The sequence below is a fragment of the Colius striatus genome, chromosome 10 (assembly GCF_028858725.1).
Source record: "Colius striatus isolate bColStr4 chromosome 10, bColStr4.1.hap1, whole genome shotgun sequence".
Taxonomy (NCBI): domain Eukaryota; kingdom Metazoa; phylum Chordata; class Aves; order Coliiformes; family Coliidae; genus Colius; species Colius striatus.
Window position 1 is genome coordinate 24,445,730 of NC_084768.1, and position 27,871 is coordinate 24,473,600.

The window sequence follows — 27,871 nt, forward strand, 5'->3', positions numbered from 1 at the left end:
GGAAAGCTGGGTCAGGTTTTGCTGAGAGAGCATCAATTCCACACCAGAGGATGGCAAGGATGCTTGGAGGAACATTTTCCTGGATTCCCTGATGTACAGGAAGGGAATATCCATCCACAACTCATGTATCACACCACTACCTTTGAATCAGCAGAGAGAAATCTGGAACAGTTTCAGACAATCAAGTCCAGACAGTTTGCCATCAAGTCCCACACATCACAGGCATGGTTTGTGTGTCCCTTTTCCCCTATCCTCAAGGCCTAATATTGCTGCAGGGTTTGTTTTCCAGGCAGCTCTTGGGAATGGCGTTTATGAGAGGTGCCATGTCCTGTATGTGGGATTAGGATCAAACTGGCTGTGGGTCAGTACTGCCCAGGCTGCTGATGGTTCCTGCCCACCCAAGGCCTGTTGACAGCCACCTGTGAGTATTGCCCAGGCCCTGTGCAGCAGGCATCTCTCTACTCAAAGAAAAGCAACAAGTGTTCCTGCAGAGAAAAATGGAATAATATGTTATTAGTTATGGAGGGATGAAAAAATTCCTGGGGCTTTCAGTTCACTTCTTGCCAAGTTAACCAGCCTTGCTTTCCCTGGGAGATGTGCTGTGTAACAATGTGGGCTCAGTGTTTGGACAGGTCCTTTCAGGGTGAAATATCCAGTGATGAGGAAAGTCTTGTTTGCCATAATTTAACTGGCGTGTCCTTGGGACTCTGAGAAACAGCTCACCATGAAAAGGAGCTGCTTCACTGGAGAAATATGTGTGGGCTTCAGTGAGGCTGTTTGTGCTGGGCTCTGCTAGCCAGCGATGAAGCAAACACTTGGTTCCTCCAGGGAAACGTCTCTTTTAATCACTCTCAGATCTCTGGCTTCGGCTTGGGGGAGAGCCTGGTGCAGGCTGAGCTGATGCTGGAGGATGTATCACCCTGGGGGAGGCCTGTGAAGAGGTGGGATAAGGACTGTTGCTGGGCACAGTGGGACTCCCCTGCTCTCCTTCCCTTCACTTGCCCCAGGTGTGAGAAGGGACCCAAGTGTATGTATGTAGTGTTCTATGACACTATGACACTATGTTCTAGAGGCATGCTTTGGTGCTGGGCTTGGCAGTGTGAGCTTAGTGGTTGGACACTATGATCTTAAAGGTCTTTTCCAACTGAAACAGTTGTGTGTTTCTGTGTGACTGTGGGTGCTGTAGGGGCACCCGTGCCGAGAGCAAGCACCTCTGAAAGCAACCCTAACCCGATTCTTCCCGTCCGGAGCCCATCCGTGTCTGTGGTTCATCGAAGCCGCGAGTCAGGCGGCGGGAGCGCGGCCTGGCAGGGCTGTGCTTCCCGGGCTCAGCCCTGCCCAGGTGAGGCTCTCCACGCCCCTGGGGCAGAGCCAGCCCTTGGCCCAGGTGTATTTCGGGCTGGCCCCACCTCGCTCGGTGTTGCGGGAAGGAGGGGCCGGAGCGGGGAGCAGCCGCCGGGCAAGGAAAGATGCTGCCGGGCTGACCCGGCGCGGAGCCGCGAAGGATGGACGTGGTAACTGCCGGGGAGCTTCTCCTTCCCCACTCACCGCAGCAACGAGCTGCTCCGTCTGCTCTGTCTCTGGCCCGGGTGAAAGAATTGCTGCTTGGTTTGCTGCTCCCGATTCGTAGCTCGGAGCTGCTCTCTCCGTGAAGCGCCGGGAGCGGTTTAACCTCGGGGTTAGGCGCTCGCTCTGCTCTGCCTGGGGACAGCTTTTCTGCCCCAAAGCAGGAGCTGAGGGGCTCCCAGTGCCTGGTTTCTTCCTCTCTCTCTCTCTGAAATCAGCTGCAGTTGTTGCTCTTTAATTGTTATTTTTTTCAAGCAGAGGTGGATGTTTTCATTTCCTTCCATTTTTTTTGCCGGGGGAGGCCGGCGGGTTAATGAGTAGATGCTATCTGCAGGGTGCTCTCGTCAGCATGCCAGGGGTGCCGGGCACAGGGCAGGGCTGATTAAACATTGACCCACGGGAGCTGCCTTGGAAGTCAAGATAAAGAGTGAGTGAAACCAGAAAAATGTGGGGAGGGGAACATGCAGTGTTTCCTCTCAGCTGCCCCGGGGGGCACGTCCTGAGGAGCCTTCTCTTCCTGGGGCGATTCATTTTAGGAAAGCAACTGTAGGGAGAATTGAGATTTCTTTTGGCTAGACCTTGGTATCAGCACAAACCCCCAGCTGCTGCCCTTTCTAAAAGGTATCCTTATCATAGGCTTAAGCTGAGCTCTGTTCTGCTTCTTACTATGCTATTAACATTGGAAGAACGTTTTATTTATAAGGAGAATAGAGGGGAAGTTTAGCTGTCCCCTGACTCCGTAATTCTCATAACTTTCCAGCCAGTGGAAGTTTGCTTCTTTTTTATTCTCTTCTGCTCTCATCTTGCATGTGCTTTTGCCAAATATATTATTATTCACAGTGAATTATGTGGCCAGATGTAACTGTGATACACGTTGTGAGCTTTTGGCAGTCCTTTAAATTTATTAATGTATTCTCCCCACTTGTCAACTGGTCTAATTTTCAAGGAATTACCTCTCCTCACTGTGCTGAACCTTCTCTGGGCTGATGGGGCAATGGAGCTGGGACTTCATGTGTATCTCACCTGCCTGTAACCCACTTGGCACTGTGTTTAGGTTGAGCATCTCCTAGAGCCAGTTTAAAACATGCAAGTTGAGCTAAAGAGTCACTTGGATGGGTCTGTGGTTTGACATGATCCTGACTCTGATGGAAAATCATCCTCCCAGAGACTCGGGAGACTCATTGCACTCAGAAGGTTATGCTAAGCTCAGCTCTCTGTAAGGAGGCAGAGTTGAAGGAGCTTTGCTGGGGGGGTGACAGCTGGGGACTGGCAGGGGTGTATGTGCAAGAGATGAGTGGTAATTTAACCCCATCCTCCTGAGAGGTTTGGTGTGCTGAGATGGGGGTGTGTGAGTACACCCCCTCCAGGCTCCAGGTCGGCTCCTAGCATCAATGTCAGTATCCCAGTAGGCTTCAGACTGGGGGAAACAATATTCTAGTGAAGGGCATTAACCTTCTGTTTAATTAGGCAAATAATTTAAAGCTGCTGTTTGAAGGCAAGATGAATAACAACTTGAGAGGCGGAAAAAAAGGAGGCTGGTACACATCCCTCTTTCATTAAAGGCAGTGCAAGCTCGTGACTGTCACAGCTGTTTCTGTCACAGCTAATACCAGGGAGAGGCCTGACCAAAACCCCTGTACCTGCACTGAGTCATTCAGGTGGTACTTCTTTTCTTTGTCTCTGAGGGCACTGATGAGGAACTCTGCACTACAGTAAAGAAAATCAGTAAGGAGAAGTAAACAGCCTTGAACTCTTCAACTGTTGCTGCTGTGTGTGCAAGAGCTCAGTGCAATTGCATTAGGGTACCTCACTGCTTTATTTCCTGTCTGACATTGCTGGAGGGATTGGGTACCTGTGGGATTATTTTTACTTTTTTAATTCCAAAATCTGATTCATCCTCCTTACGCTTCTGGGAACTCCCATTCCCATCGGCTCGCCGCTAGATTAGTCTGTCTGGGCAGTTTACACAGCAGCACGCTGCTGACCACTAATATGAAATATAATTGGAGCAATTCAAACCTCTCCCCCAAGGGCTGATTCTTTACATCATGAGCTGCCCTGTGAAAGTAATAAAGTCAGTGAAAGGGGGTATTCAAGAGAAATTGTCAGTGTTTAATAAATCGTGCAATTAAATGCAATAAAACCTCAGTGTGCTATTCACCTGTTCTGCCTTAACACTTAAGGCTGAGGCTCTTTTCAGAATAACGAAGTTCTGTCCTAGATAATTTTTTCCAATTTCCTCGTTAGACAGGTTCACGTGAAGCCCTACAGTTCTCTGCACTGAACTCCACTGCCAGAGCAGTGCACCTAAAGTAATCGTGGCATATAAAATGTTATAGAGCAGTTCAAGGACTTAAGTAGCTCATAAATTTCTCTTCATATTTTCTCCCTAGTTCAGTTCAAGGCTGGATTTAAGCCACAACATTGCAAGTACAAACTGTGGTGCCCTTTCTCCAGTGTGGGATGGTGAAATGTCTGGGGATCAAGGCTTGAAACAAAATGTTCTTTAAGTGCTCTTTTAAACTGCAATGTTGCTGATCAGCTCTCTTTATTCAAAATCACGTATAAGCCTTGGGTCTGGTAACTGTGTGGTTGAGGAACTGGGTGTCTTATCCAGTATTCATCATCTGGACTGGGAGATGCTCTTGCTATGCCCCGTATTTGGATTGTATGTCCTCTGCTTCCTGGAATGGGAATAACAGCAAGGGAAGAAGCATCCAAAGAGCCATGGGCACCCTGAGATGAACCAACAGGGTGGAGGAAGAAGGTTTTGTCCCAGGGATCATTTGAGGCCCTCCAAGGAGGATGTTTAGTGCTTCTCTTCTTCTGGTAGCATTTTCTAGTGAAGGCAGAAGATAGACTGGGGTTCTCCAGAGCAGCACTAACCCCTCCCTTGTATGGTGCTTGTTTACTGAAAACAAGCACAGCTTTCCTACCCAGCAGGTGCATAAACACCTCTGCCAGGAAGCTGTAAATTTCCTTGTGGTGTTTACCAGATCCTCCTGAGGGAGATTCTCAAGCAGTGGGTGATGTTGGGGAGTAGGAGCCATCTCCACTGGTCCCACTGCTCTGCTTGCTTGTGTTTCTATGCTCTGCTGCTGTATTTTCTCCCTGTCTCAGCTCAGTTGCATTTCTCAATGGTGATTTGTGAGCCTTTGGAGGATCCTTTGAATGAGCTAACTCTCCTCTCTGCCTTTTAAATTTTCACCAGGCTCTGCGTATCCTTGGTGTTCAGGGTGGAGTCTGTGGCCTCTTTCTGAAATGATCTTGATAATTTAAATTGCCTGTTGCCAACTCTGAAAGCAGATGTTTTGTACTCTTCTCTCTTCCCCCTCCCAGGAAGATGTGACTGATTTCAGAGCCCTACGAGCAAAATTTCAAAATGATTCCAACTTGGCCAACAAGCTGCTGCAGCCATGGAAGAAACCTCCCATGGGAATCCCTCCCAAGTTGGGCTCTGCAAATAAGGTCATGTCTAGCCCTCTGCTTCCAAGGAAGAGAGAAGTGATGATACTAAAACCCAAGGATGAACCTGCCCAGCCTGCCTCCCAGCCTCTTGTGCTCACCCAGTGCAGCCCCTCGGCATGGCCTCGAGCCAAGCTGGCTTACGTGGAGCCAACAGTGCTTGATGAAGGCAACGTCTCAGAGAAAGGGCTGAATTCTCCCAAGAGCAATCCAGAGAAGCCTCTGTCATCTTCTTGCACTGACCATCAAGGATCATCTCAAACATCTCAGCTCCCAATTTCTTTCCACCATGCCCTACAGATCTGTGAAAACACTTTATTCCGCAGTGAGAAAGCGAGTGCAATGTTCCCAGCTCAACGGGCAGCAAACCTATACGTGTACCCCAGTCCCGAGCAGAGGGCAACGTGTGCTCCTGCTGCCTCAGGCAGCAGCAGGATACGACTGTCTAGGAGCAAGCCCGTGCTGGACTTGCCTGCCTGGAAGAAGGATGCCCTGGCTGGCAACAGGCTTGTCCTTCCCCAGGCTGCCCAAGAACACAGGAGCTCTGATGAAGAAGGTACTGAGAGCATGGTGGCAACTGCCTTCTATCAGCCAGATTATCGTGGGCCAAGAGAAAATCCTCAGCACCAGAAAGGTATAGTAAGCTGTATTCTTAACAGTAAGCATGTACATATATATATATATGAGCATAATAATAGAATCATAGAATGGTAGGGTTGGAAGGGACCTTTAGAGCTCATCCAGTCCAACTCCCCTGCCAAAGCAGGTCCCACCTAGATCAGGTCACATGAACAGGTCCAGGTGGGTTTGGAAACTTCCTGAGCAGGAGCCTCCACACCCTCCCTGTGCAGCCTGTGCCAGGGCTCCCTCACCTCAGCAGTGAAATAGCTTTTCCTCGTGTTTAAATGGAACTTTCTGTGTTCCAGCTTCTTTCCATCACCCCTTGTCCTGTCACTGGATACAACAGAAAAAAGTGCTGCCCCAGGCTGCTGACACCCGCCATTTAGGTATTTGTCAATATTAATGAGATCCCCCCCTCAGTCTCCTCCAGACTGAACAGCCCCAGATCCTGCAGCCTTTCCTCATAAGGAAGATGCTCCAGTCCCCTGATCATCTTAGTTTGTATAGTTGCTCTGAAATTGCAACACACAGTAGTTGGAGAGAAAACTTGTTATGAGTTGGGACCCTTAAACAAGAGGCCAAACTGGCCCATTGGAGCACTCCCTTCCTTCTCTAGAGGTCCTGGAGATTAAAAAAAATTGCTGCCAAGCTTGGATACGAGGAGAACTACCCCCCTGCACCAAATTTTTTAAAGCTCACTTTAAGAAACTGCCCAAATTTTGAGAATAGGATTGAGAGTGAAGACAGGGCAATATGTTTTGTTCTGCTCTGGCCTTGTGGAATTATAAATGTGCCTATGCCCTGATATTTGGTTTTCACACAGACATATAAAGACAATTTAGTTTGAATTAAAATGGCTTAAACCTGAAACCCACCTCTACACCCTCCCAGCTTTGCAAAAGGTCGTTTTTAAGCTTAGAGAGCATATTCTCCTTACAGTATTTACAGGGACTAGTACTAGGAAGCTTGAACACTGCAGAGTTCCCCTTGCTAACGTCACCCCAAGTGACAAGTCACTGGAAATATTAAAGTCTTTGTTTACCCTGGAAACCTGCCTCACTGGGGCTGTGTATGGAAAACAGCTATGCCACTAAATCCTGGCAGATTAAAATGTTATCAGGACAGAAAATCAGGCCAGTATTTTATAATGCAGAGGAAGGGAGCTGTCAAGAGCTGAAGCCCCAGCGTGGTTAACTTTATACAAATCTGTAAAAATGGGCATTTCCATTTATTTTTCCATTCTAGTAACATGACTACAGCCCTGCTGTGTAATGGGGATAGTGAAACTGGGAGGAAGCAGAGCTGGTTAGAAATGTCTGTATGACAACTAATGATCCTACATGGATTTTTTTTTTGCTGAAACGAGGGCTAATTGCTGCCTGTCCTTGTGCTTCTTGGGATTAGAGTCGGAGTGTCTCTTTCACCAGCCTGGAGCAGGAAAGTTTTCTCACAGCCCTAAGAGCAAGTGGCCAAGAATTAAACCTCTCCCTTCAACTGAATCCTTGGGTCCTGCCCCTGAGAAGCCTGCAAGACCTCCAAAATTTGATCTCAGTACTTTCCAAAGTGCCATGTATTCATCCTGCAGAGGAAATGAAACAAGTAAGAGATTTCTAATCTTTCTCCCCAAACCTGTTCTGCAGAAAATGAATAGTAATTTGCAGTTTATTGACATCTCTAAGGGCACGATTCCAAGCACACGCCAGTAAGACATTGTTTCTAATATCTTCCCCAAACACTAGCAGGAGCCCAGCAGTTTCAATGAGACTGATTGTTGCTCTTAATCTGGAAAAGGGATCTGATTTTCCAGGTTGGACACTGTCCTCCATGCTGAAACCCTCTTTCCTCTCAGCTGCAGTGTGTTGTGAATGGTTGTAAAGCAGCAGCAGCTGCCTACAAGGCAAATTGATCTATATCACTCCTCTTCAATGGGAAGTGCCTTGAGTCTGGAGTACACAACTGTGGGAAGGCACAATAAAATTAGTAGAAACTGGTCTGCTCATCCCCCCTTTCTGTTTTAAATACAACAGAAGGCAGTGTTGTTAAATGTTCCAACATCAGGAGATCCAGAAGTTCAGTTTACCCTAATATAACCCCATTGATGTTGCATAGCAGAATATTCTGATCCAATTATTAAACTGGTGAAAGGTATTTCTTCATAGATACAAGCTTAATTACAGACAGATCTTTAGACACAACCTTTGCTGAATTCAAAGGGAGCTGCTTATCTAAGAAAGGCTCTGTTAAACTCTTTGACTTTACTGAGCCAATGCTTCTTGGTCTGCCCTGGATAAGAATAATAGGGGAAAAAAAGGTTTTCACTGAAATTCTTTTGTAACCTTCTTGCCTTTTTAAAATATATTAATCAGATGGAGAAAACTGGTTACATTTATATGCCATCGTGTCCATGCCTTCTCAGTTTTGCTCATTTATTGATCTCTAAGAAGCCTGGGGCTTTTGCCTGAAAACATGAAATAATGATGTATTACTAGAGCCACAACCCCAGTTTCTGCTGGCAATCTTATTTCACACTTTTCTTTGCATGCTGCTTTGAGGAAGGGCCATCCCCGACACAACTCCCTATTCCTTCAGCTGGTGTTCTAGAGGAGAGCAGTCAAACATTAATCCTCTGTGTGTTTGTATGCAGCTGCTGGTGAAGAGGATTACTTGAGCCCTGAAAGGTGAGTGTGTGATGAGATGACCTGCGGCTCTTAGGTGACAGGAGCAGCCCAATCCCATGATACTGATTCCCTCCCATGCAGGCAAGAGGGAACATCCCTGTCCCAGAAGCAGCAGGGATCATGCAAACCTCCATGGAGAAGCTCAAAGCTGACTGGGATGACCTCCTAAAGTATATAGCTTCATCCCTGTTTTCTCTGATGGACTCATGAAGCAGCATGGCAAACCCTGCCCATGTCAATAGGTCGGAAGGAAAACACCAACAGTGCTTTGGTTGCAAAGATCACTCAGCAACCATGTTTTTTGCTTCTTGTTTTCCATGTACTCAAGCTTGGTGTTTTTAGAAAAGAGATGCTTTTGAGAACTGTTGCTGAAACAAAGTCCTGGCAGGTGTTGGGTTTTTTTGTTCTTTGCCAGCAGCTTGCCCTCCTGAGTGTTTTGGCAGGCAGCACAGCTGGGGTACAGGAGCCACTGCCCGCCCTCCCCATCCCCAGGACTCCAGCTGTCTCTAGATGCTTAAGTGAGACTTTTATTGAGTGGTGGTCCATGCTCCCTGGAGGACATAAGCTGATCAGTTCAGCTTCTGATAGCACAAATGTCTGAAATGGCTCAAAAACCTTACAGACACAATTGGTTTTGTATACAAGAGGATACTGTTGGGGTTTTTTTTCTGATGTGTCTCGCATGTCATGAGTGCTTGCACAGCAGTCCTGGTTCTGTGTGTCAGCTGAAAAAGTGGAGACAAATATTCATGAACATGTTTTGTCTTAGCTGTGTGAATATACAGCTGTGAAAATGGGAAACAGCATGGTTGAACCAAAGCAAAAAGAGGCAAATTCTTCAAATACTTCCTGTGCCAAAACAATGAACTCGTGCAGTTATCGACACAGAGAGTTGTGCTTTTTACATCATCCAGTGTTCCTGCCAGTGTCAACTGGTGTTTTCTTTATCTTTTAAGCTGTACTTGTCAGAAGAGAACTGGTCAAAAAAATAACCATCTCCAAACCTGATATGCACCACAAGGAAGTTGTCCTTGTGCTATATATACTGCAGCGAGATTAACTGTCTTGCACTAATACTTGCAATACAGTCTTTACAACAGGTCACTTGTTAACTATTAAACATGTGATAATTGGGGAAATTAACTGAGTGAACTCCATCAGAAAAGCAAAATCATGGGGTTTGGGAGGAACAAATTCTCCTCCTCAAAGCCTCACCTGTAATGAGGTCTCATCTCTTAGACTCCCTGACATAATTTCTTGGGCTGACTAAGCTTGAGCTCAGATTCTTTGTTTGGGGCTAAACACTCTGCCTTCCCAAGGATCCATCAGGCCAGTTGAATTTCAGGTCTTGTGTAGCACTGTGGTATATATAAAAGGCTGTCCAGTGTCCAGCCAGGCTCCCAGGATGCTGTTAGATGAATAGTCAAAGTTTTTCCTGGTCTACTTTTCCTCAAGTGATGGCACTGCAGATGAAATGCCTGCCTGGGGTATTAATGTAATATGTATATGTGTCTCCCCTTCAGTGTGACCTGCACATCCAAAACATGCTGGCAGGTACTGGCCTCACTGCTGGAGGCTGCAGGGGAGAGCAGGGAGCTAGAGCAGCCTTTGCCATTAGCTCAAGCTTCTGCTTCACTTCAGGTGTCATTTCTTACTCTGATTTCACTACTATTAAAATACCCCTTGAGTTTCTAGTTGCTCTTGTTCTGTTTTGCAACAACTACTTAGTCCTTACTCTGTTGAAGCTGAGTTGTGACAGTAGGGTGGTTCAAGAAAAACTAAACTCTCCCTGAGGTTTGTTATAGGCTTACTGCTAAATGATGGAGTTTCTCACTGTCACTCTTCTTGCTACTCTTTCACCACCCTGGCCTGTCCCCTGCATGTCTTACAAGCTGTATCTTGTCCATTTGCCGCTTCCTGGTACACTCCTGAGCTGCCAAAACCTCTGCAGCTGTGGGTGGAGGAGAAGCCTCAGGGTTTTGCATGGGTAATCTGTGAAGGATTTTTCTCTGCACCTATTCCCAAATGCTGCTAATTTGAATTTCCAGAGGAGGAAGGGAAAAAGGAGAATAAGGAGATGAGGTGCTGGGGCTGTGATGCCTTGCCTCCTGCTTTAGCTGGCATGTACCACTCGCCGTGTCAGTGTGGGGCGTGTGGCTTGATAAGCTTAGCAGCAGGACCTTGAAACATACCCTCAGAGAGCTCTGCTTTCACTTTCCTGTTTCCTAAAGTGAGAAACAGCATGCCAAACTGCAGCTGGGTTGTTATTCATTTCAAAGGAGCTGTAGTAGGTTTGAAAAATGCTGTACTCTGATTTCCTTGGATTTTTTGTTCTGTTTCTACTTGAAGAGCTGCTGTAGGCAGAAGACTGTAATTCCCCTATGAAGTCCCCTGATGTTCTTTGAGCCTTATAAAAGCAGCCTGTCCTCCCAAAGGAAAAGTAGTGGAAGTGTGGAGTTGTGGGCAAGACTCAGCTGAGCCTTGTATCTGGCACAGGTCTCCTCTCCCTATGAGGAATTCCTGATTTCACTTTGCTTTCTTGTAGGCTCAGTATCAAAGCCCTTGAATTCCTTGTCCTGAAGATGATTTTTCTTTTTTTATTCAGACTTCTAAAAGGGACAGGAAAAAAAGAAATCTCTTCTCTCTTTCCTTTCATCTTCTCAGTGCTCAATTTGAAGAGCAGTATAATAAGAAACCCCAATGTACCTGAATCAGTCTGGGGACATCACGACCTTGTGTGTCATTGAAGGTAGTCAGCAAGGCCAGACTGCTGGGTGAATTACGTGCTAGCTGGGAAAGAGTTTTTAAACAATGGAAATCATATGGTTTCTTCCAGCCACAAAATGCAGCTGTGCATTGTTTTTGTGAGCAAAGATGACTGTCTGTACTGTCCCTCTGGCCACTGGCAGTGGATGAGGACTTTGAGGCATGGATAAAAATAGAAGTTAGTGTTTTGGTGGTGAAATGGTGCTCACAGTAAAACTGCAGTGGGGAAAAGTCATGAGACACTACTCATGTGGAAGAGAAAGAGAACAAGCTAGTGAGGCAAACCTCCACATCTTGCAAATGGAAGGGCTCGGAGTACAGAACTTTTCCATCTCCATTACTACTTCTCACTATCATTTTCTCTATGAGAGTTGTCACTGCTCTGCTTTTACATTTTTCAAAATTGCCTCTTTTTGGTGAGGTTAGTTTCTTCCTTTTCTCTCTCATTACAACAGGACCCAAGCAACTTCTTTGGGGGACCTGTCACAGCCCTCTTAGTTTTCGTCCTTGGGCTGTTAAAATTGTTGCCAGTCAAGCCTGATGCTGCAGTCCTCTGAGTGTAAGCCAATATTAAGTAGCAAATTGAAGGATTCTGGTCAGTCAGACATGGTGAATGTGTGCCTGGATGCTAAGCCTGTGGGCTGAAGTTGCATTTGAGTACTTAAAGTGCAGCGACTTTAACAGAGTAAGTCTCATCACAGCCAGTTTGAATCTTTCAGACTTGACTGTACCATACATACCACGCTTTCCTATCTTCAAAACTTTTAATATCTCTATTTCTTATCTGCCAAGTATTTATTTGTGTTGTCTGTGAAGACACTCAAAAACATAAATAAGAAAGTGGATGTGGACACTTGTGCTGCAAACATGTAAGGAAGTGATAACACTGTCTGGACCTTGGTGGTGGACCAAGTGTGTGTCAAGCACTGATATTGAGATCATGAATCCTTGGAATCCAATGAGTTGTCCTGGAAGTGCCTGCCAAAGGTGCACTGCTGCTGGTTATCCCTCTGTGAAGGCATAAAAGCAAAATTGAGCCAGGGCCCTTGTCATGGCAGCACACTTCAAGTTTTGGCTCCGAAGCAAGAGCAACTTTTGCAGGCATGACTGTGGGTTTACATCCCCTGCTGCAAGGATATCTCTGCTGCAAACTACAACTTGACTATTTTCATTTTACCTGGGCTGCAAAGTTCACCTTGGCAGTGGGTGAACTTGGCAGCCTGAAGTGAAGGTGGGACAGTACATTATAGCTGTCCCTAACATGCTTGGCTGCATGGCTGAGATCACAGTAGGTAGCTCGGCTGAGACAACACATCATCTTCTGTCAGGAGGTGATCATGTACTGGTATCAGTTGTGACTCTTTAGAAAACATCAAGCTGCCCTTTCATGCCCTGAATTGCAAAGCAATCGAATTGTCCAGGAAATAGCACAGGTTTCCAAATGCACATATCTGGTTTGACTGTAGTCTTATTTTATGTTAGGTTGGAAAATCGTTATTTAATTAAAAAAAACTTCCTTCTCTTCTGTAAGCTCTCCAACCTGAAGTCACTTCCATTCTGACCAGTAGCAACATTGGCCTGATCCCTTGCACTGTTACATTATCCCTATATAGTTTGTCAATATGTATTTCCCCCATCCTGCAAAGTAAAAGAAATATCCTTGTCTGATGACTATTCCAAACATAAAATGCTTCTGGGCTTGCTAAAGAAATATTTCTTTAAATACTAGATGACAGTTGAGGCCTTGTATAAAAGCTTGACTGTTGAAAAAAAAGCACAGTGGCTGAAGGCTTTCCTCTTCTTTATTCTAGAAACAGAAGACTTCTGTTTGCCAAATCCATGTAATTTCCTTTCCTTTCTCTCAAGCTTCTTCTAACCCACCAACTAACTCAGGTTAAGGATCGAATATTGTAACACTCAGTAAATAGAAAGAAATTTCGTATATTTCATGACCAGGACAGGATGATGCTCTTCTGTGTCAGCACTCATGGTTTCAAAGATTGTTTTCATTCTAAAGCCTATCTGGAAGGGAGATTTTCCTCTGGCACACAAGAAAATGCTTTTGATTTTCCTACTGAAACCTGAACTCTTTCAGTATAAGAAAGTTGAGGCATGAGGCTCTCAAACTGGATGTCCCAGTTCTAGGTCTGAAGCTATATGGTAAGGCAAGGTCTGCACTGAATTTCAGATTTCAAACTCCTTGCAGTCAGTGGATGAGGGCTGGGTTGTTTTTTTAATGGGAACTGAGGAATCATGTGATGAAAAGGGGTCACTTCAGTGGGAAATATTGCAATACTGAAAAAAGGCATCACGTTCTGCCTTCTTTTCCTGTATCTTTTCCTCATTGCAATGTAGTATAGCGAGAGGCAAGTCTTATGAGACAGGTACCACCACTAGCAAATAGATCTAGCTTGTCCTTTTCTGCTACTAGGAAAAAAATCATCTTAGTTTGTCTCTTTTCCAACAGTAATTACTATTACCTCAAGAAAACAGTGGCCTTTAGATTTGGATTTGACCTTACTTTTAGTACTGGTGGTCTTTTTGGAATCTGCCTCATTCAAAAGGAAAAAAAAACCTGCTTATTTGGGCACAGTCATAAAGCAATCTGTCTGTCTGTGACTTTGCTAGAGTATCTCTGTTCTGAGATCAATCTAATTTCTGGAATTTTCAGTCCTGGAAGAGCTGAAATAGAGGATGAAAAAGAGGAAGAAACAAGTCTTGAAGGAGAGAAAGAGGAAGCAAAGAAAATTTCCAAGGTATTTGTGCCCTCGAGACTGCTTTTAATAGTTATTGTGGGATGTTTCTTCTCCTCCTATCCTCCCTTTCTTCAGGAAGCAGTTGGAATTTGAGTCCTTAATGACTTAGGATTTCCTGCCTTCTCTTTTCCCTGCCCATTGCTCAACTGCTACTGCCTGAAAGGCAGGTAGTGCTCCCAAGCAGCACCTATGTCTGCCACAAACCCCTGATGGAAAAGAGTGTAGAACTGTTTAAAGTCCACAGAAAAATAACTTATATTGTTACAGATGTGTAAATCAAACTAATTTAGACATATATTAGCTCTTTTGAAAGACTGTATTGACCAAACCAAATATCTGATCTCAGCCAGGTGGAAATGAATCTCCCATTAGCCAAACCAAGGAAGATGGCAGAGGTGAGATGAAAGTGCCACAAGTCAAGCAGGATGTGACCAGTACCCAGACTGCACAGCACCCCACCCCACAAGGGCTGGCAAAAGACAGAGCAGAGCTCTGTGAGTATCTCATTGCGCTGTTGAGTGTTTCCTCAGTCCCATCTGCTGCCCAAATGTCTCTTCCATATGGGAAATAATGTTAAATTTGGATGCAACTCTTGAACCAATTTAGTTGAGCTAGGGCAAAAGGTTGCATGTGCATTTGTATTCTGGTCTGAATCATTTATTTTGGCTTTGCACATAGCTTCCTAAGTTGGTTAAGCATCTGCATAACTCAAACCGAGGTGTTTGTTTTTCTAGCAGATTGCCCTTATGCGAGAGAGCTGAAATCCATCTCCTCTGCTCCTCATAATTTATTGAGTCTCAGCAAAGGGTTTGGCAAAGGCTTGTAGTAGAAGCATGCATGAGCAGGATGAGAGCCTGAAGTCTCCTCCTGCCCCTTAGTGAGATGGGTGATGGCTCCTCACTTCATCTTCTTAGTGGTTTTGGTGATCCTTTTCTGACTTCTGGCTCCTTCTGTCACAGTGTTCTGAGACAGCATCTGGAGCTGGTAAAATCCACCTCAGCTCTGCAGTCAGACTCACGTCTCCTCTGTAAACATCCTTTTGCAATTTTAGGTATAAGTGTGCAGAAGCTCTTTTCTGCAAAGGTTTACTCCTGTCTCTGCAAACTGTCCCTGTGATATGGCAGTATTTCAAAGATGAAAGTGAGAAAAGTAGCTCTGGGCTCTGTGGACAGTCTAGGCATGTGAAGGAGAAAGTACAAATTGACTGTGACCGTGGTTGTTTTTATTGATGTGATCCTCTTTTTTTAATTTAATTTCATTTTTCAATCCTTTCATAATAATTCTCTAGTTTGTTTGGTGCCTGCTTTTATAAGAAATTTTGCTGGATTCCTTGACCTTTGAGCAGCTGGAGGTAATTTCTGGTTTGTTTTATTTTTTTTCTTTTTAAAGTACTCATGGGGAGCCTCTTACCATGGCTTCATCAGAGAGGCTGATTTGGACAGTTATTTGCTTCCCACCTCATTCTTCTTCACGAGGGTTTGAATGTTTTGCAGAAATGCTGGTCATTAACTAGACTGTACTGTTGTGGTGCCTGTTTCTGGTGAGACCAACTGCATGTACCCATGTTTAGAAAAAACTATCTGCTTTTGTTTGTATGGCTGCAATTTCTCCATTGCTCCAACTCTCTGAAGTCAGTTTTCAGGATTTAAGATGCCACTTAACAGAGTCCTCCAGAAAGAATCTTATTCTAACTTCATGAGGTGCAACTCTCATGCTCTATCTGAGCCCTTGGTAGAATACATCTCTAGGATACTCTTCTTCTTTGTCTGCTTTCCAAGATGTTGATTTACAGGTGGAGTCCCAATGACTGGACTGTTATTTGGATCTTAGCATCTTCACCAGCCATGTTAAGCCATCGCTTCTTCAAAACTCTGCAAATAGTCTGTTGAGATGTTTTCTGGTGAGGAGTGTTTGGATCAGAGCAGCCACAACTGAGAATCTTCATGGATGTTTTAATTTTTTTTAACCTAAAATATTTTACACCATTAAATATTTTAAAGCTAAATCTTTTAAAACCTATTTTTTAAAAAAATTATTTGCTTTTTTTCTCAAAGTGTCTCAGAGCAGATTTTCCTGGACTGGATGTATGAATTTTGGCTCTTATTTGTTGTGGTATCAACTGCTGTCCATCAACAATTCTTGCCCTGAGAGAAGTTCATAGAATCATACAATTGTTTCAGTTAGAAAAGACCTTTAAAATCATCAGCTCATCAACTCCCCTCACACTGCTGAGCTCACCATTAAACTATGGCACTCAGCACCTCAGCTGAACAGCTTTTCAGTATCTCCAGGGCTGGGGACTCCCCCACCTCCCTGGGCAGCCTGGGACAGAGGCTGACAACCCTCTCAGTGAAAAAGTTCTTCCTCATCTCCAATCTCACCTTCTCCTGGTGCAACTTGAACTCATTTCCTCATATCCTATCAGTCCTTACTGGAGAGGAGTGACTGACCCCCACCTTGCTACAACCTACTGTCAGGTAGTTGTAGAGAGTGCTCATGTCTCCCCTCAGCCTCCTCTCCTCCAGGCTAAAGACTCCTAGGTCCCTCAGCTGCTTCTCATCAGACTTGTACTGCAGACCCTTCATCAGCTTCTTTCACCAGAAGTTCCTCAGAAAAGCTTCTAAAGCAAAAGTCTTTTTCTTACTTCCAGCACACTGCATGTATTTTGGTGCACCAAAGCCAGAGGTAGAAAGAACAGTCTTGAGCCGAAACACATGGCAGTTTCTGCAGTCACCGGAGAATATATATGATGATGTTGGGGAAATGCAAAATAGACTGTGAGTATGGATCTGAGCTCTTTGCAATGGCTGTTTCTATGATGTGTCTTTTTAAAACACCTCCATGTAACGCTTCTGTCTTCTAGCAGCAACGTGTCAGATGCCTCCAGTCCGATTACTTCAGCCAGCAGTAAGTGCAGCACATGGGGAAGCTCAAATGGGAGCTGCTTTTAATTTGGGCTGGTCCCTGGGAGATGATGTGAATAGCTTCATTTAACTGTCAACATCTATACTGTCTCCTTCTGGCCTGGTTGCTCTAAATTGCCATTAAAACCAGTGGGGAGCAAAACATGTGTCTAGCATGGAATTAATTTGAGTGACCTGGAAACCTCTGTAAGAGTAAAATGTAACAGCCTGGGTGCAATTTGTCCAGCAAACCTCACCTCATTGCTACTGAACGTGGTTTGTGCTAACGGCATGCCTTGGCTTTAAATTTCAGGAAACAGCTATGAAGAAACATATGAAGATGTTGAGATTGGGAGTGATAATCCTGCAAAAACAGAGTAAGTTGCAATTTCTTAGCCTGTAGTTTGAAATACTGACTTTGATCTCCTATGACAGGTTCTGGCTCGAAGCCTTCCTTTCTCCTTAATGCAACTGTAGAAAAGTTGTATGGATGGTTTTCTTCCACCTCTCCCTCCTTCTTTCCCCTTTGGCTGATACTTAGGGGGAAAAAATAGTTAACAAAATTAAAACCCTAAGCAGTGAGGCCTTTTTGTTAGAGCTTGTGGCACTCTCCATCCGTTAGAAGTGCTCCCCTTGCAGACCTCTTTTAACATAAACCACATAGGACTGTCTTGTAGCCTTTTCTTGATCAAAAGTGTTGCTCAGCTGTAGCTCAGAATGTCACCTTTTTGTGTATGTGTGTGCCAGAAGAGGTAATGCTCAATGGGGATATTGTCCCCAGAAAAAGAGACAAAATGCTCACATTTCAGATCACAGAGGACTGGAAAGCTGAAAGGACCCCAGGCTGACATTCTGTAACTAACTTGCAACCTGTTCTTTTTTATATAGCTTCTCAAGAAATTTACTTCCACAGGGTGTTACAAAACCAATGTGTTCTGCAGCCTCAGGTTTATACATTGCCTGAGCTTCCCAAATGGATTAAGAAGTGTAACGTGAAGCTAGTTGTGTTTTTACTTACTAGATTTGTGTGGTTCCCTACCCTCATGCACTAAAAGATTTCCTGCATCCCTTTGGAAGAAATAGAGACAGCCTTTGGGAACAGCTTATGGGCTGGGGATGCTGCACACAATTGTTTCAAGTGCATCTGGTGGCTCTCTTCTAAGGAACAGTGTGGGAGGAATAATAAGGTGTTGCTGTACATGTGCTTCTCCCTTATGGATGTGAGACTCACACTGGTTTCAAGACACTTGTGCACATAGGGCCCACGTGTGTCAGAGAGGGGAAAAGTCCAGGAAACCTGAAACCCTGGAGGTGACTGGGCAGTTATTAAAAGGCAAAAGTGTCATTTCTCTAAAAATTGTCTGTGGGAGTTGTCTGGAGAAGGTGTATGAGCTTCTCTGGCCAAAGGGTAGTGTGGCAAGGTCTGCATCTTGCCTACATCCTGGCTGTTGATGTCCCTCACCCCTCAGGACACCTACCTGTGCCTCTCCTGTTCCTCCCTGCATGCTGAACAGAAGCAGAAACTAAATTCTATTGCTGAATCACAGAGGAGCAGTGCATCTTACTGGGCTTTCAAGGAGATTTCATGACAAAACTAGGATTGTGACCAAATTCATGGGGTTCAGAGGTCGGTGTCTTGATCCCTGGACTGATTTTTCTGTAATCTTTCTATTGATCCCCCATGCAGAATTAGGTGTGCTGATATACATGAAGTATTTTTAATAGTACTTGCCATGGGTAATGTCTCCCATATGAGGATCTTAGTTGTTTGCAGCTACTTTCTTAGAAAATTTCTTTCTAGCTTTGCAGTCCCTTGAAAGCTTCAAAAAGAGAAGAGTGTGTAGTGGAACATCCTTCACAAGAGCATATGTGACAGAAACGTGAGATGCAGGATGACACAGACAACTGCTCCTGATCTCTTCTTTTAATGTGCACTGCATGCTTCTGGGGAACTTTTGTCCTTTTCATCAGGAATTTTTACTCCAAATAAACATGGATGAGTCTGTAGTAGTTAGGTCAGAGGAGGGCAGCTTCAATTAGCACCAAAAAGTTTAAAGCCAAGCAAGGATTTGAGCTTGGACTCTTCTAATTAAGCACCTTTTGCTGTGTTGGTGCCTATCCCATTGGACTTGTCATTCCTCTGCATGATGCTGTTAAGGCTAAAGCCTACTGCTGGGCTGAGATCTGAGGTCTGCTGGACTGAAGTCTGAGATCTACTGACCTGTCTTTACCTACTTTTGAGGATCTCTGGGGCTACAGGTGTTGCAACTCTCATCTATTTCAGTACCTAGTCCCTTTTTAATTTTAAATCCGTTTCTCTTTTGGACAGAAGAGAAAAACAAAAGAGGTTTGGAAACTTATTTAAGATAGAAATTTTGAAGCTGAAGAAACCCAGGTTCAAGGAAAACTTAAAGTAAGAAAATGTTGATCGTCCAACCCCTTCCCCCTCCAAACCTGAGCATTCATATTTGTAGTGATTTGATGACAGGAGGTCTAGCAGCAAGGAGTAATTGTACTGCCAAAAGTGCTTCTGTCAACTCATTAGGAGCTGCTTTGGTAGATGTGGCCAATGGTCCATCTGTGCAGCTTCTCTGACATTGCCAGCATCAGATATCTATAGGAGCTGGTCCTACAGTAGTGTCCAAGTTTTCATAAGCTTTCTACCGCCTTTGGTACCTTTCTGATACCTCAGCATGATGCAGACACACAAGAAATGTTTTACCTGCTGCCTAGACCTGTGGGCCATCATCTACCCATGATATTGGTAGACTATGAGGAGGGAGTTACTACTGTCTACAGTTAGGAACTACCCATCAGCCCTCTAGCTATTGGGAAGGGGTGTAGTGCTGGGCAGGAGGAGGATGCTTTTGCCTATTTGACCCATTCTTTAGATGTGATGTAGACCTTTCATCACCTGCTCAATGAACATGTAGCTCTTGGTGCTGCCAGAGGATGAAGATGCTTATTTAGCAGGACAGGTAGTTCTGGCAAATGTGGTTGATATCACAGAGCCCATGCACCCAGACCTGCCTCTGTCACTTCAGCAGCAAGTGCTGTTAGTTTGTTGGTACTTGTGACTTTTCAGGCAATGTTGATGTAAAAACTTGTTTCTAAAAGCCTCTTTCTATCCACAGATGGTCTTCCCTTTCACTACCAAATTTAGGTAAGCGGCATACAAGTTTCTGACTCGTGGGTATTTGTGTGTGTGTGTGTATGAAGAGGCGAATGTATTGCAGAATGGAAAATCAGCTTTATGCATTGTGCCTTTCTGAAAACCATGCAGTGTGGCAACATTAACTTTGAAGAATTGATAGAAATGTGTGCTTCAGTGGGGGATGGGGATTTTGCTCATTTTTAGGTGGTTTTTCTTTGCAAAGGAGCTTTTTTCCTGAAGATTTAAATATATTTAGGAAGGAAACATGTGAAGAAGTCCATGCTGAGCCACTGCTCCTAGGCTGACAGTGGTGTTTTAACAGCCACCCACACACCAGCAGCTCTCTGTAAAACTACTTGTCACTGCCTACTGGGGGGACAAGTTCATGCCTTGTGTAAATGAGGGTGAATCCAAAAACTATTCTCCCCCACTAAACAAGCCTTGAGAAGGTGCTGGAGTGAACATACCCCTGCCTTTGGGATGGAAAGCTTGCCCAGATTGGCTGCAGTGCAAGGCTGGGCCTTTGCTGCTGCTCTTGTTCCATCCCTGGAGATGGATGGCCAAGTTTGCCCGGGAAACTGCCCATAAACACAACTAACAAAGCCTCCTGCTTTGTGGAGCCCCAAGGATTGCATTGCCTTGACCCCTTTGGGTTGAGTAATTATCAGCAGCAGCTCTTATTTTCCTCTGCAATGCATTGCTTCGAGTACCAGGCACAGAATGACATCTCCTAATCATTTTCCTCCCGTGTTTTGGTTGACAGTGGCCGCTTCTCAGGAGGACTCGGTGTACGATGATGTCCAGGTGGAGCAGAGAGAGCCAAGGTGAGGAGGATGCCTTCCCTTGGGGCTGGCCTCAGGCTGCAGAGAGGTTCTTCTTGGTACAAACTTATGCCCAGAGAAGCCTGTGGTACTGCAAGCTGCCAAGGGTCATGGGCTGGTTGGGACTCAGTCCTCTGGAGACAGTCCAGTCGTCCTCTCCATATATGTTTGATTTGGCAAGTCGCATCCCTCAAAATGTTTCTTCAGCATTACCTAGTTGGTGCCAGAGACATGAAAAGGAGAGAGCTGCTCCCTGAAACATGTGAAAACTCAGGTAGTTTTTGTAAGGAAGAAAAACTCAGCTCCCAGACTTGATAATCAGCCCTGTCCTGGCAATCTCCTTGTCAGAAAAATTACTCTTAATAAGAACAGCATGTCTGGACGTCTTGCTGCCAGATGACTGTGGCAGCAGCACGTGCTGGTATAAATTGCAGCAAGTGTTTGCATTTCAGTGGTGATTGTGGGGGAGACAGAGAAAAATCACTACTAAGTACCTGGGTTTGGGGAGGGTACAGATTCCGCTGAAAAAAAACAACCCTGAATTTCTGTGTGTCACTTTCCCCTCCTCTCAGAGAGAAGGATGACACGTACAAAACCTAGATGCCAAAATTTTTGATGGCAAAGAGGATAAGGACCAAAAGAGAAGTAGCAATGGTGTAGAAAGTTCTTGATTTTCATTCTGTGTTCCCACTTTGTCTAGCTTTTTCAGGAGTGAGATGCCTCTGATTGTGCTAACGTTTTGTGTTTGGCTGCTGTCCCAGGGTCTTTTCCGTTTGAACCTAGAGTTCAGGAAACTTTGCAGAAAATATCTTGAAGGCAAAACAAACTCTTGGATCTGACCTAAATGCAAGCAGGGTATACTCTGAGGGTCTCATCCTGATGTTGTATCTCGTCTTCCCACTTCACTGAGAGAAAAAGCTGCTGCTTGCTCTATACCTGGCTGCTTTCCTGCCATGCTCAGTCCCATTCCTTCTCTAATTGTGCTTTGATTAAATATTTGATCTCCATGGATCATCTATTGCTATTTTGGCAAGAGCACTGTGTTTAGAAGCCCCCACAGCATGGTCATTGCCTGTGGCTTTTTTATTCATTGTCCTTATTTGAAAATATTGATTTATTGGGTCTTCTCTTTTCCAGCTGGATTTATTGTGTTGCCTCTTGCTGTAGCATTTATACATAAAAGCAAACTTAAAACTTCTTGTTACCAGTGCTGCAAAAATCCACATGGAAGTAGGAGCTTTTCATGTCTCTTTTAGATCAGGAAAAAAAAATGCTTTGCAATGAGCTTTTTATGATCCAACACCTAGGACTTCAAACAAATGCAAATCGAGATCTGCTTTCAAGGTTCTCCCCACAGAGCTGCTGCATGGGGTTGTTCACACACCAGTTGTGTTATGCAGAGTTGTGCATATAATTTTCCAGACCATCAGAAAGCCAATGCAATTTTTCCCTTAGATATCCAGATCCTGCAGGCTGAGACTGCCAAGGAGGAATATACTCACAGCTTAAAAGTCCCTAATTTCAGCTCTAGTTTCTCTTCCTCTTATATTTATAAGTGTGTGAAAGTTAGCCAAGGGTGAATAATTTATTGCAAGTGTGTGGGGTTTTGTTAGTTGATTGGTTTTCATCCTGCTTTAATTTTAAAATGAGTGCCATAGCTGGAATTTCATGTACAAACCAGGAAGAGTGGCATCTCCATACCCAGGGAATGCCCCAGTGTGAATGGCCATTGATCCTCTTAAGCTGTTTATAAGAGCTTGGTTTTCACTTTAAAGTGCCATGTAAATGTCAGCTTGGGTAACTTTCCTCTCCACGTGCTAAAAAAGCAACAAAAATCTGTAGAGCTGTGTCAAGCCCCACTTCCATAAATGACTGGGGATGAGAGTCTTCTGGAGACACTTTACGTTTGAATATAAATAGAACTAGAAGGAGACAAATTGCTGGGGGGAAAAGTGAATTGTTGACTTCTATAAAAAACACAACTGATTTGAAACACTTGATAGAGAAGTTGTTTATTCCCATGCTGCTTGCAGAGCCAACACTTATTCCAGAGATACGAGCTGGCTCAAGTTATGTTCACCAACAGATTCTAGTTGTATATTCATCCTCTTATGAAAAATAGTGATGTAAATGGCAAGTTTTGCTCTTACAAGAGTTTATTGAAGACAAGACCGGAGTTAGGCTCTGGGTTGTGTTTCCCACTGTGGCAGGAGTTATCTAACAGTGTCTCTCTCTCTCTTAATGCAGAAATATCTTCAAAGTCAAGAGCAATGTAGGAAAAAGCAAGAAGATGGAAAAAGAAGAGAAGTTGTTTAGAGAAACATTCATGGTATGTGTCTATGCTTAGAGAATCGTGGCAGAGAAAGAAAGCAGCTACATGTCAAGTTTAAAAGATCTATGGTGGAAAGCTGTTGGTGCTTAGGTGTGCTGGGAGAAACATCCAACTCACCTGCTGCCTTCTTCCCTAATCTGGGATCTTCAGCAGGAGTGTTGCTGGGATTTTTTTCCCCCCTCTTCAGACCCAAACAAAACCTCCCAACCCATCCTGAAATCTGTCCTCATCCTTCCTCACTGTGCTTAAAGACATTGAACATGAGCATAGAGTAACTCATGCGTTTATTTCTTCCCTGCAGTATGACAAGGAGATCAAAGTCATCAGCACAGCCACTGCCCAGTGCTCAGTCCCCAGTAAGAGGAGAGTCGATCTCGCGGTCACAGCTGGAGAACAGCTGGATGTTATTGATGTCACCGAGGGCAACGCAGTGATTTGCCGCAGTTCAGAGGGCAGATGTAAGTTTGCTGAAAGCCTCTGGCACCACTGGTTGCTTTGCAATCTAGTTTTGAGGAGCAAGCAACAGTATGTTCTTTGTGCCTTTATTTATTTAGGACTTTATTAATTTGCTTCTTTTTTCTCCTCCTTCTCTCAGATGGGTATGTTCTAGTGGAGCATTTGAACTTCAGGTAAACTTGAATTTTATTTATTATGATGCATATTTTCTTCTCCTTCCTGTCTAGAGATATCTGAGACCTGGAGAAATGTACTTAAAACTTCTGAAGGGAGGGAAAGGTTAATGTAAACAGCCCATATTAAATATTCAATAAGTATTTCCAGTTTCAGTCTGCTGTTCTGCTGTTACACACGTTCCCTCTACAACTGCAGCTAAAAAAAATCCCCATCCAGTCATGACTTGTATAAATTGGAGATTCTTGACTTGCCTTCAGACATGCCATATTAATCCACATCTGCTGCAAACATGGGCCACTCTGTGTGCAACACTTTGCCAAAACACACCCTGAAATTCTCTGCTGCAGTATCATTTCCTTGCATGCTCATGCATAATTGATACAAATGAACCTCCCATTGCCCAGGTGCCCAGTGTTGTGAAGCTTTGGTTTTTTGAGAGAGGCAGCAGTAACTGCCCTGAGAGCTGCTCTCCCCAGTAGCATCCCTTGAGGTCTCTCTTGCGCTGCTTGCATCCATGAGAATCCACTATGGTCAACCATGGAGTGATGATGCAAATATAAATGAAGTTTGACTTTTTTTTCTCCCCCCATATTTACACTGCTAAACATGCAAGAGACATTTCCTTCTTTTCTTGTCTACTATTTAGAGCAAAGGCTGAGGGAGCTTGGGTCTCTTTAACTTGAAGGAGACTGAGGGGTGATCTCATTAATGTTTACAAATATATAAAGAGTGGGTGTCAGGAGGATGGAGCCAGGCTGTTCTCAGTGATGGCCAATGATAGGATAAGGGGCAATGGTTATAAGTTGGAATGTAAGAGGTTCCAAAGAAACACAAGGAAGAATTTCTTCCCTGTTCAGGTGAAGGAGCACTGGAAGGGGCTGCCCAGATGGGTTGTGGAGTCTCCTCCTCTGGAGACATTCCAAACCCACCCGGACAAGTTCCTGTGTGACCTACTCTAGGTGGTCCTGCTCTGGCAGGGGAGTTGGACTGGATGATCGTTAGAGGTCCCTTCTAGCCCTTAAGACTCTGTGATTCTGTGATTATCTCACCATTAGTTATTTTCAGTGTTTCTCCTTTTTTTTTTTTTTATTTTGGAATACCTTGTTGGTCATCTCTGAAACAGCTACAACATATCTGTGTTTGCATGAAAGACTTTGTGCAGGATGCAACTAAATGCTCCATGTCCATCTTGTTATTGTCGGGTTTAGGTGCTGGAACTATAGTTGCTCCAAAACTTGCTTATAGACTGCTCCAAAAACTTGCATGTTTAAAAGCAAACCATTTAAATTTTAACTGCTTTTGGTCTTGACAAAAGTATTTGGGGCAAGCAGTATGTACCACCACTCTTGCCGCGTTAAATACATAAAATAGTGAACTTGACTCATTTCTTTCCAAAAAAACATTTTCAAAAGAGTAAATACAGCGTTCAGTCAAAACTTACTTTATTTTTCTAAGCTAACTCAGGCATCCCAGATATGTGAAGGCTGTATTCTGGCTCCCACCAACTCGCAGTGGCAGGCAGTTACCCAACAGTTGCCCCTGTGTTCAGGCTCTTCTCCACTGTGGGCCTGAAGGATGATTGCTTATTTGAAGAAAAATGTTCCTAGACATAGGAAGAGAAATATAAATTGCTAATGGCTTCTCCTCAGTGTCTCCAGTGGATACCTTTTCAAAAGCAGAAAAATGTGGACAGGGTTTTCACATGGCTCTAGAAGAAAAGCCTTAAATATTACTGGAGTGTACAGCTTCTGCCCCTCCCCAGCACATTTTAAGAGCCCATGTCAGTTTGCTCATAAATATCCTAAAAATGTAGATGGATTAATTAGAAATTATTAAATGTTCCAGGCTTAAGAAAACAGGGCAAAATAAAAGCACTGCTTACCATGCGGTCATTTCAAAGCTGGCATGAAAGACATCAGAAAAACACAGCAAATATTAGATATTTACTTTTAAGTCCATACAGGCATTCTTATTTATTTTACCATGTGGTTACTATTAAGTGCATTGGCCTGCATCCATCCTTGCAATAAAAATAATAACTAAAACAAGCCCCGGTAAGCATGCGCAGCTTTGCAGGCTTGCCAGCCCAAATATTTGGACTTCTCTAGTGAAGATGGAGAGTTTGAGGGGCTGAAGTTAGTCTTGGGTTTCAGAGTAGGCTGGGATGTGCCTTTGTAGGGAATAGACCTGATGGAATTTGTGGAGATGGTTTACCTGGGTATTTTTTTTTCCATGGCAATGTTTAGGATTGACCCTGTGAAGAAAACACCACCTTCCTCGATGACTCCTTCATCCTCCTTCCCATCCAGCACTAGCTCACAACTCCTGAAGTCTATTAATCGCACGCTCTGTAAACGCTCGAGGCAAATTTTGTTATTAGCCACATGTGCTGGGTTTTTTCTGTCTCCCAAGGAAGTTATTTAACCATTTTTTTCCTTTTTTAAAATTGTATTTAAAAAAAACAAATCTCCTCATTTATCCTGTAAACTCTTTGATTGGGCTCCAATCCCAGTGCAATTAAGCACGGTCCTTGTTGGGTTACAACCCAACTTGATGCAAAACCCAAACTCCTGCACTGGCCTTGGCAGCTGAGCTAATGTGAGGATGCCTTGCAATGCACTTCAAGTGTTTGTCTTCACAGACAGATTCCCAAGCGTGTACAAAAGGAAAGTGCTTGATGTGGGATGACTCGAGACAATATAAAAATGCTTTGCATATAGCAATTTAGCTTTCCTCAATGAATCCACAGGCTGGCTGTATTTAGGTTAAGATACTGGTCAGGAAATTAAATTCTTTCTTTTCTTCTTTTATAGCACTGCTGGTACGTCCTAAACACGACAAAACTTGAAAGAATTCTCACGTGAATTTTAAACTCTGTTCCTTCACCTTCCTCCTCAAAATGGAGATCATCATGATAACCATCCTGACTTGCTGAATCTGAGGGACAACTTGTGAATTGTATAAGAAGGAGAGTGAAGATAGGGATGAAACTGGAGCATTCATTGCAGCTGTATGCTTTAACCAGATTTTCAGCCCTCTACATCACAGGCATATGGGAACTAAGTCCACAGTTCTAACCCCCCACCCTCCCCCAAGGGCCTTTCTTGCAATGAAAGGTTATTTTTGCACAAGATCTTCAAAATCCTTCTCTCTATGCTTTGGTGTAAGAAGTTGAGATCTCAGTCAGGACTTGTCCATCAGCTTTGCTGGATGCACATTACTACACCAGAAAACCTTTGGGTCTGGCTTGTAGCATGTATTCTGGGCTGGGAAGCTGTTTTTGTTATATTTATATATATATATTTTTTTAATTCTCCTCCTTGCCCCTTCCCCCCCACCCACCAAGCCCTGGAGCATCCATGGCCCTGCAGACATGATGTGCTGGGAGCATTTCCGGAGGGGAACTCTACCAGCACAACCCCAGTCTGCAAAGAGGGGCTGTGCAATAAGTAAGTTTAAAGGATTTGTTGATTTTGTCTCTTTTCACCTCTGAGTTTATTAAAGTGCAAATGTCAACCATGGAGACAGCTATCACATGCAGTGCAGTACACTGAGAAACACTTTCCACACCATAAATGGAAGGTAAAAGGCTTTGTTGTGATTATCTAATGCACAGTTACTTGCACAAAGGACAAAACTGAACCTAGGCTCTGTGCCCTTCCACAACAGCTAGCCCAGAAAGTACTAAAGCAATTAATTTAAGAACAAAACCTTCTCCAGTCCATCAGCTGACAAAATACAAAATGCCAAGGATGGAGTATTTCTAGAGCTTGGTATTTTTTTCTGAGCTTCATGTTAATGATAAGTTTGAAGGGATGCTTATACTTAGGGACTTTACAGTTCAGTGTTTTAACAAGAAAATAGTAATAAATACATACTCTCATAAATACTCCTTAGAGTACAAAAAACAAGTTGCAATGGACTAGTCTGGTTCATATCTCCCATAGAGATCTTTGTCTGCCCAAAGCTGCTGGGCCATGGACACTACAGTTTTCCTGGGATTCAGTTTTGCTTTGTGCTCTAAAAGAAAAACCAAAACAAATGCATGGAGGTACAAAAAATGTGAATATGACATGATACAGAACACGTGACCATGCTTTCAGCAACAAGAATAAATATTACCGTGTCTACAGTGTCGACTTCACAGCTTTGTGAGATGAGGGTTTCAAAACTTGA

At 44.0% G+C, this 27,871-nt stretch overlaps 1 protein-coding gene across 2 annotated transcripts; it reads left to right on the forward strand.

Annotated features, from left to right (window-relative positions):
* The first annotated feature begins 1,431 nt into the window (after positions 1-1,431).
* On the forward strand, positions 1,432-27,544 carry FYB2 (FYN binding protein 2). Of its 2 annotated transcripts, none has more exons than XM_062003859.1 (15): positions 1,432-1,514; positions 4,906-5,665; positions 7,057-7,251; positions 8,297-8,330; positions 13,768-13,852; positions 14,199-14,346; positions 16,503-16,629; positions 16,716-16,759; positions 17,069-17,132; positions 19,890-19,918; positions 20,673-20,733; positions 22,978-23,059; positions 23,364-23,520; positions 23,658-23,691; positions 26,509-27,544. In XM_062003859.1, the coding sequence occupies exons 1-15, from the start codon at positions 1,506-1,508 to the stop codon at positions 26,525-26,527; spliced, it is 1,848 nt and encodes a 615-aa protein (XP_061859843.1). In that variant the 5' UTR covers positions 1,432-1,505; the 3' UTR covers positions 26,528-27,544. The 2 variants fall into 2 exon arrangements, with proteins under 2 accessions (XP_061859843.1, XP_061859844.1); XM_062003860.1 differs by having other exon boundaries at positions 16,719-16,759.
* The last annotated feature ends 327 nt before the right edge of the window (positions 27,545-27,871 follow it).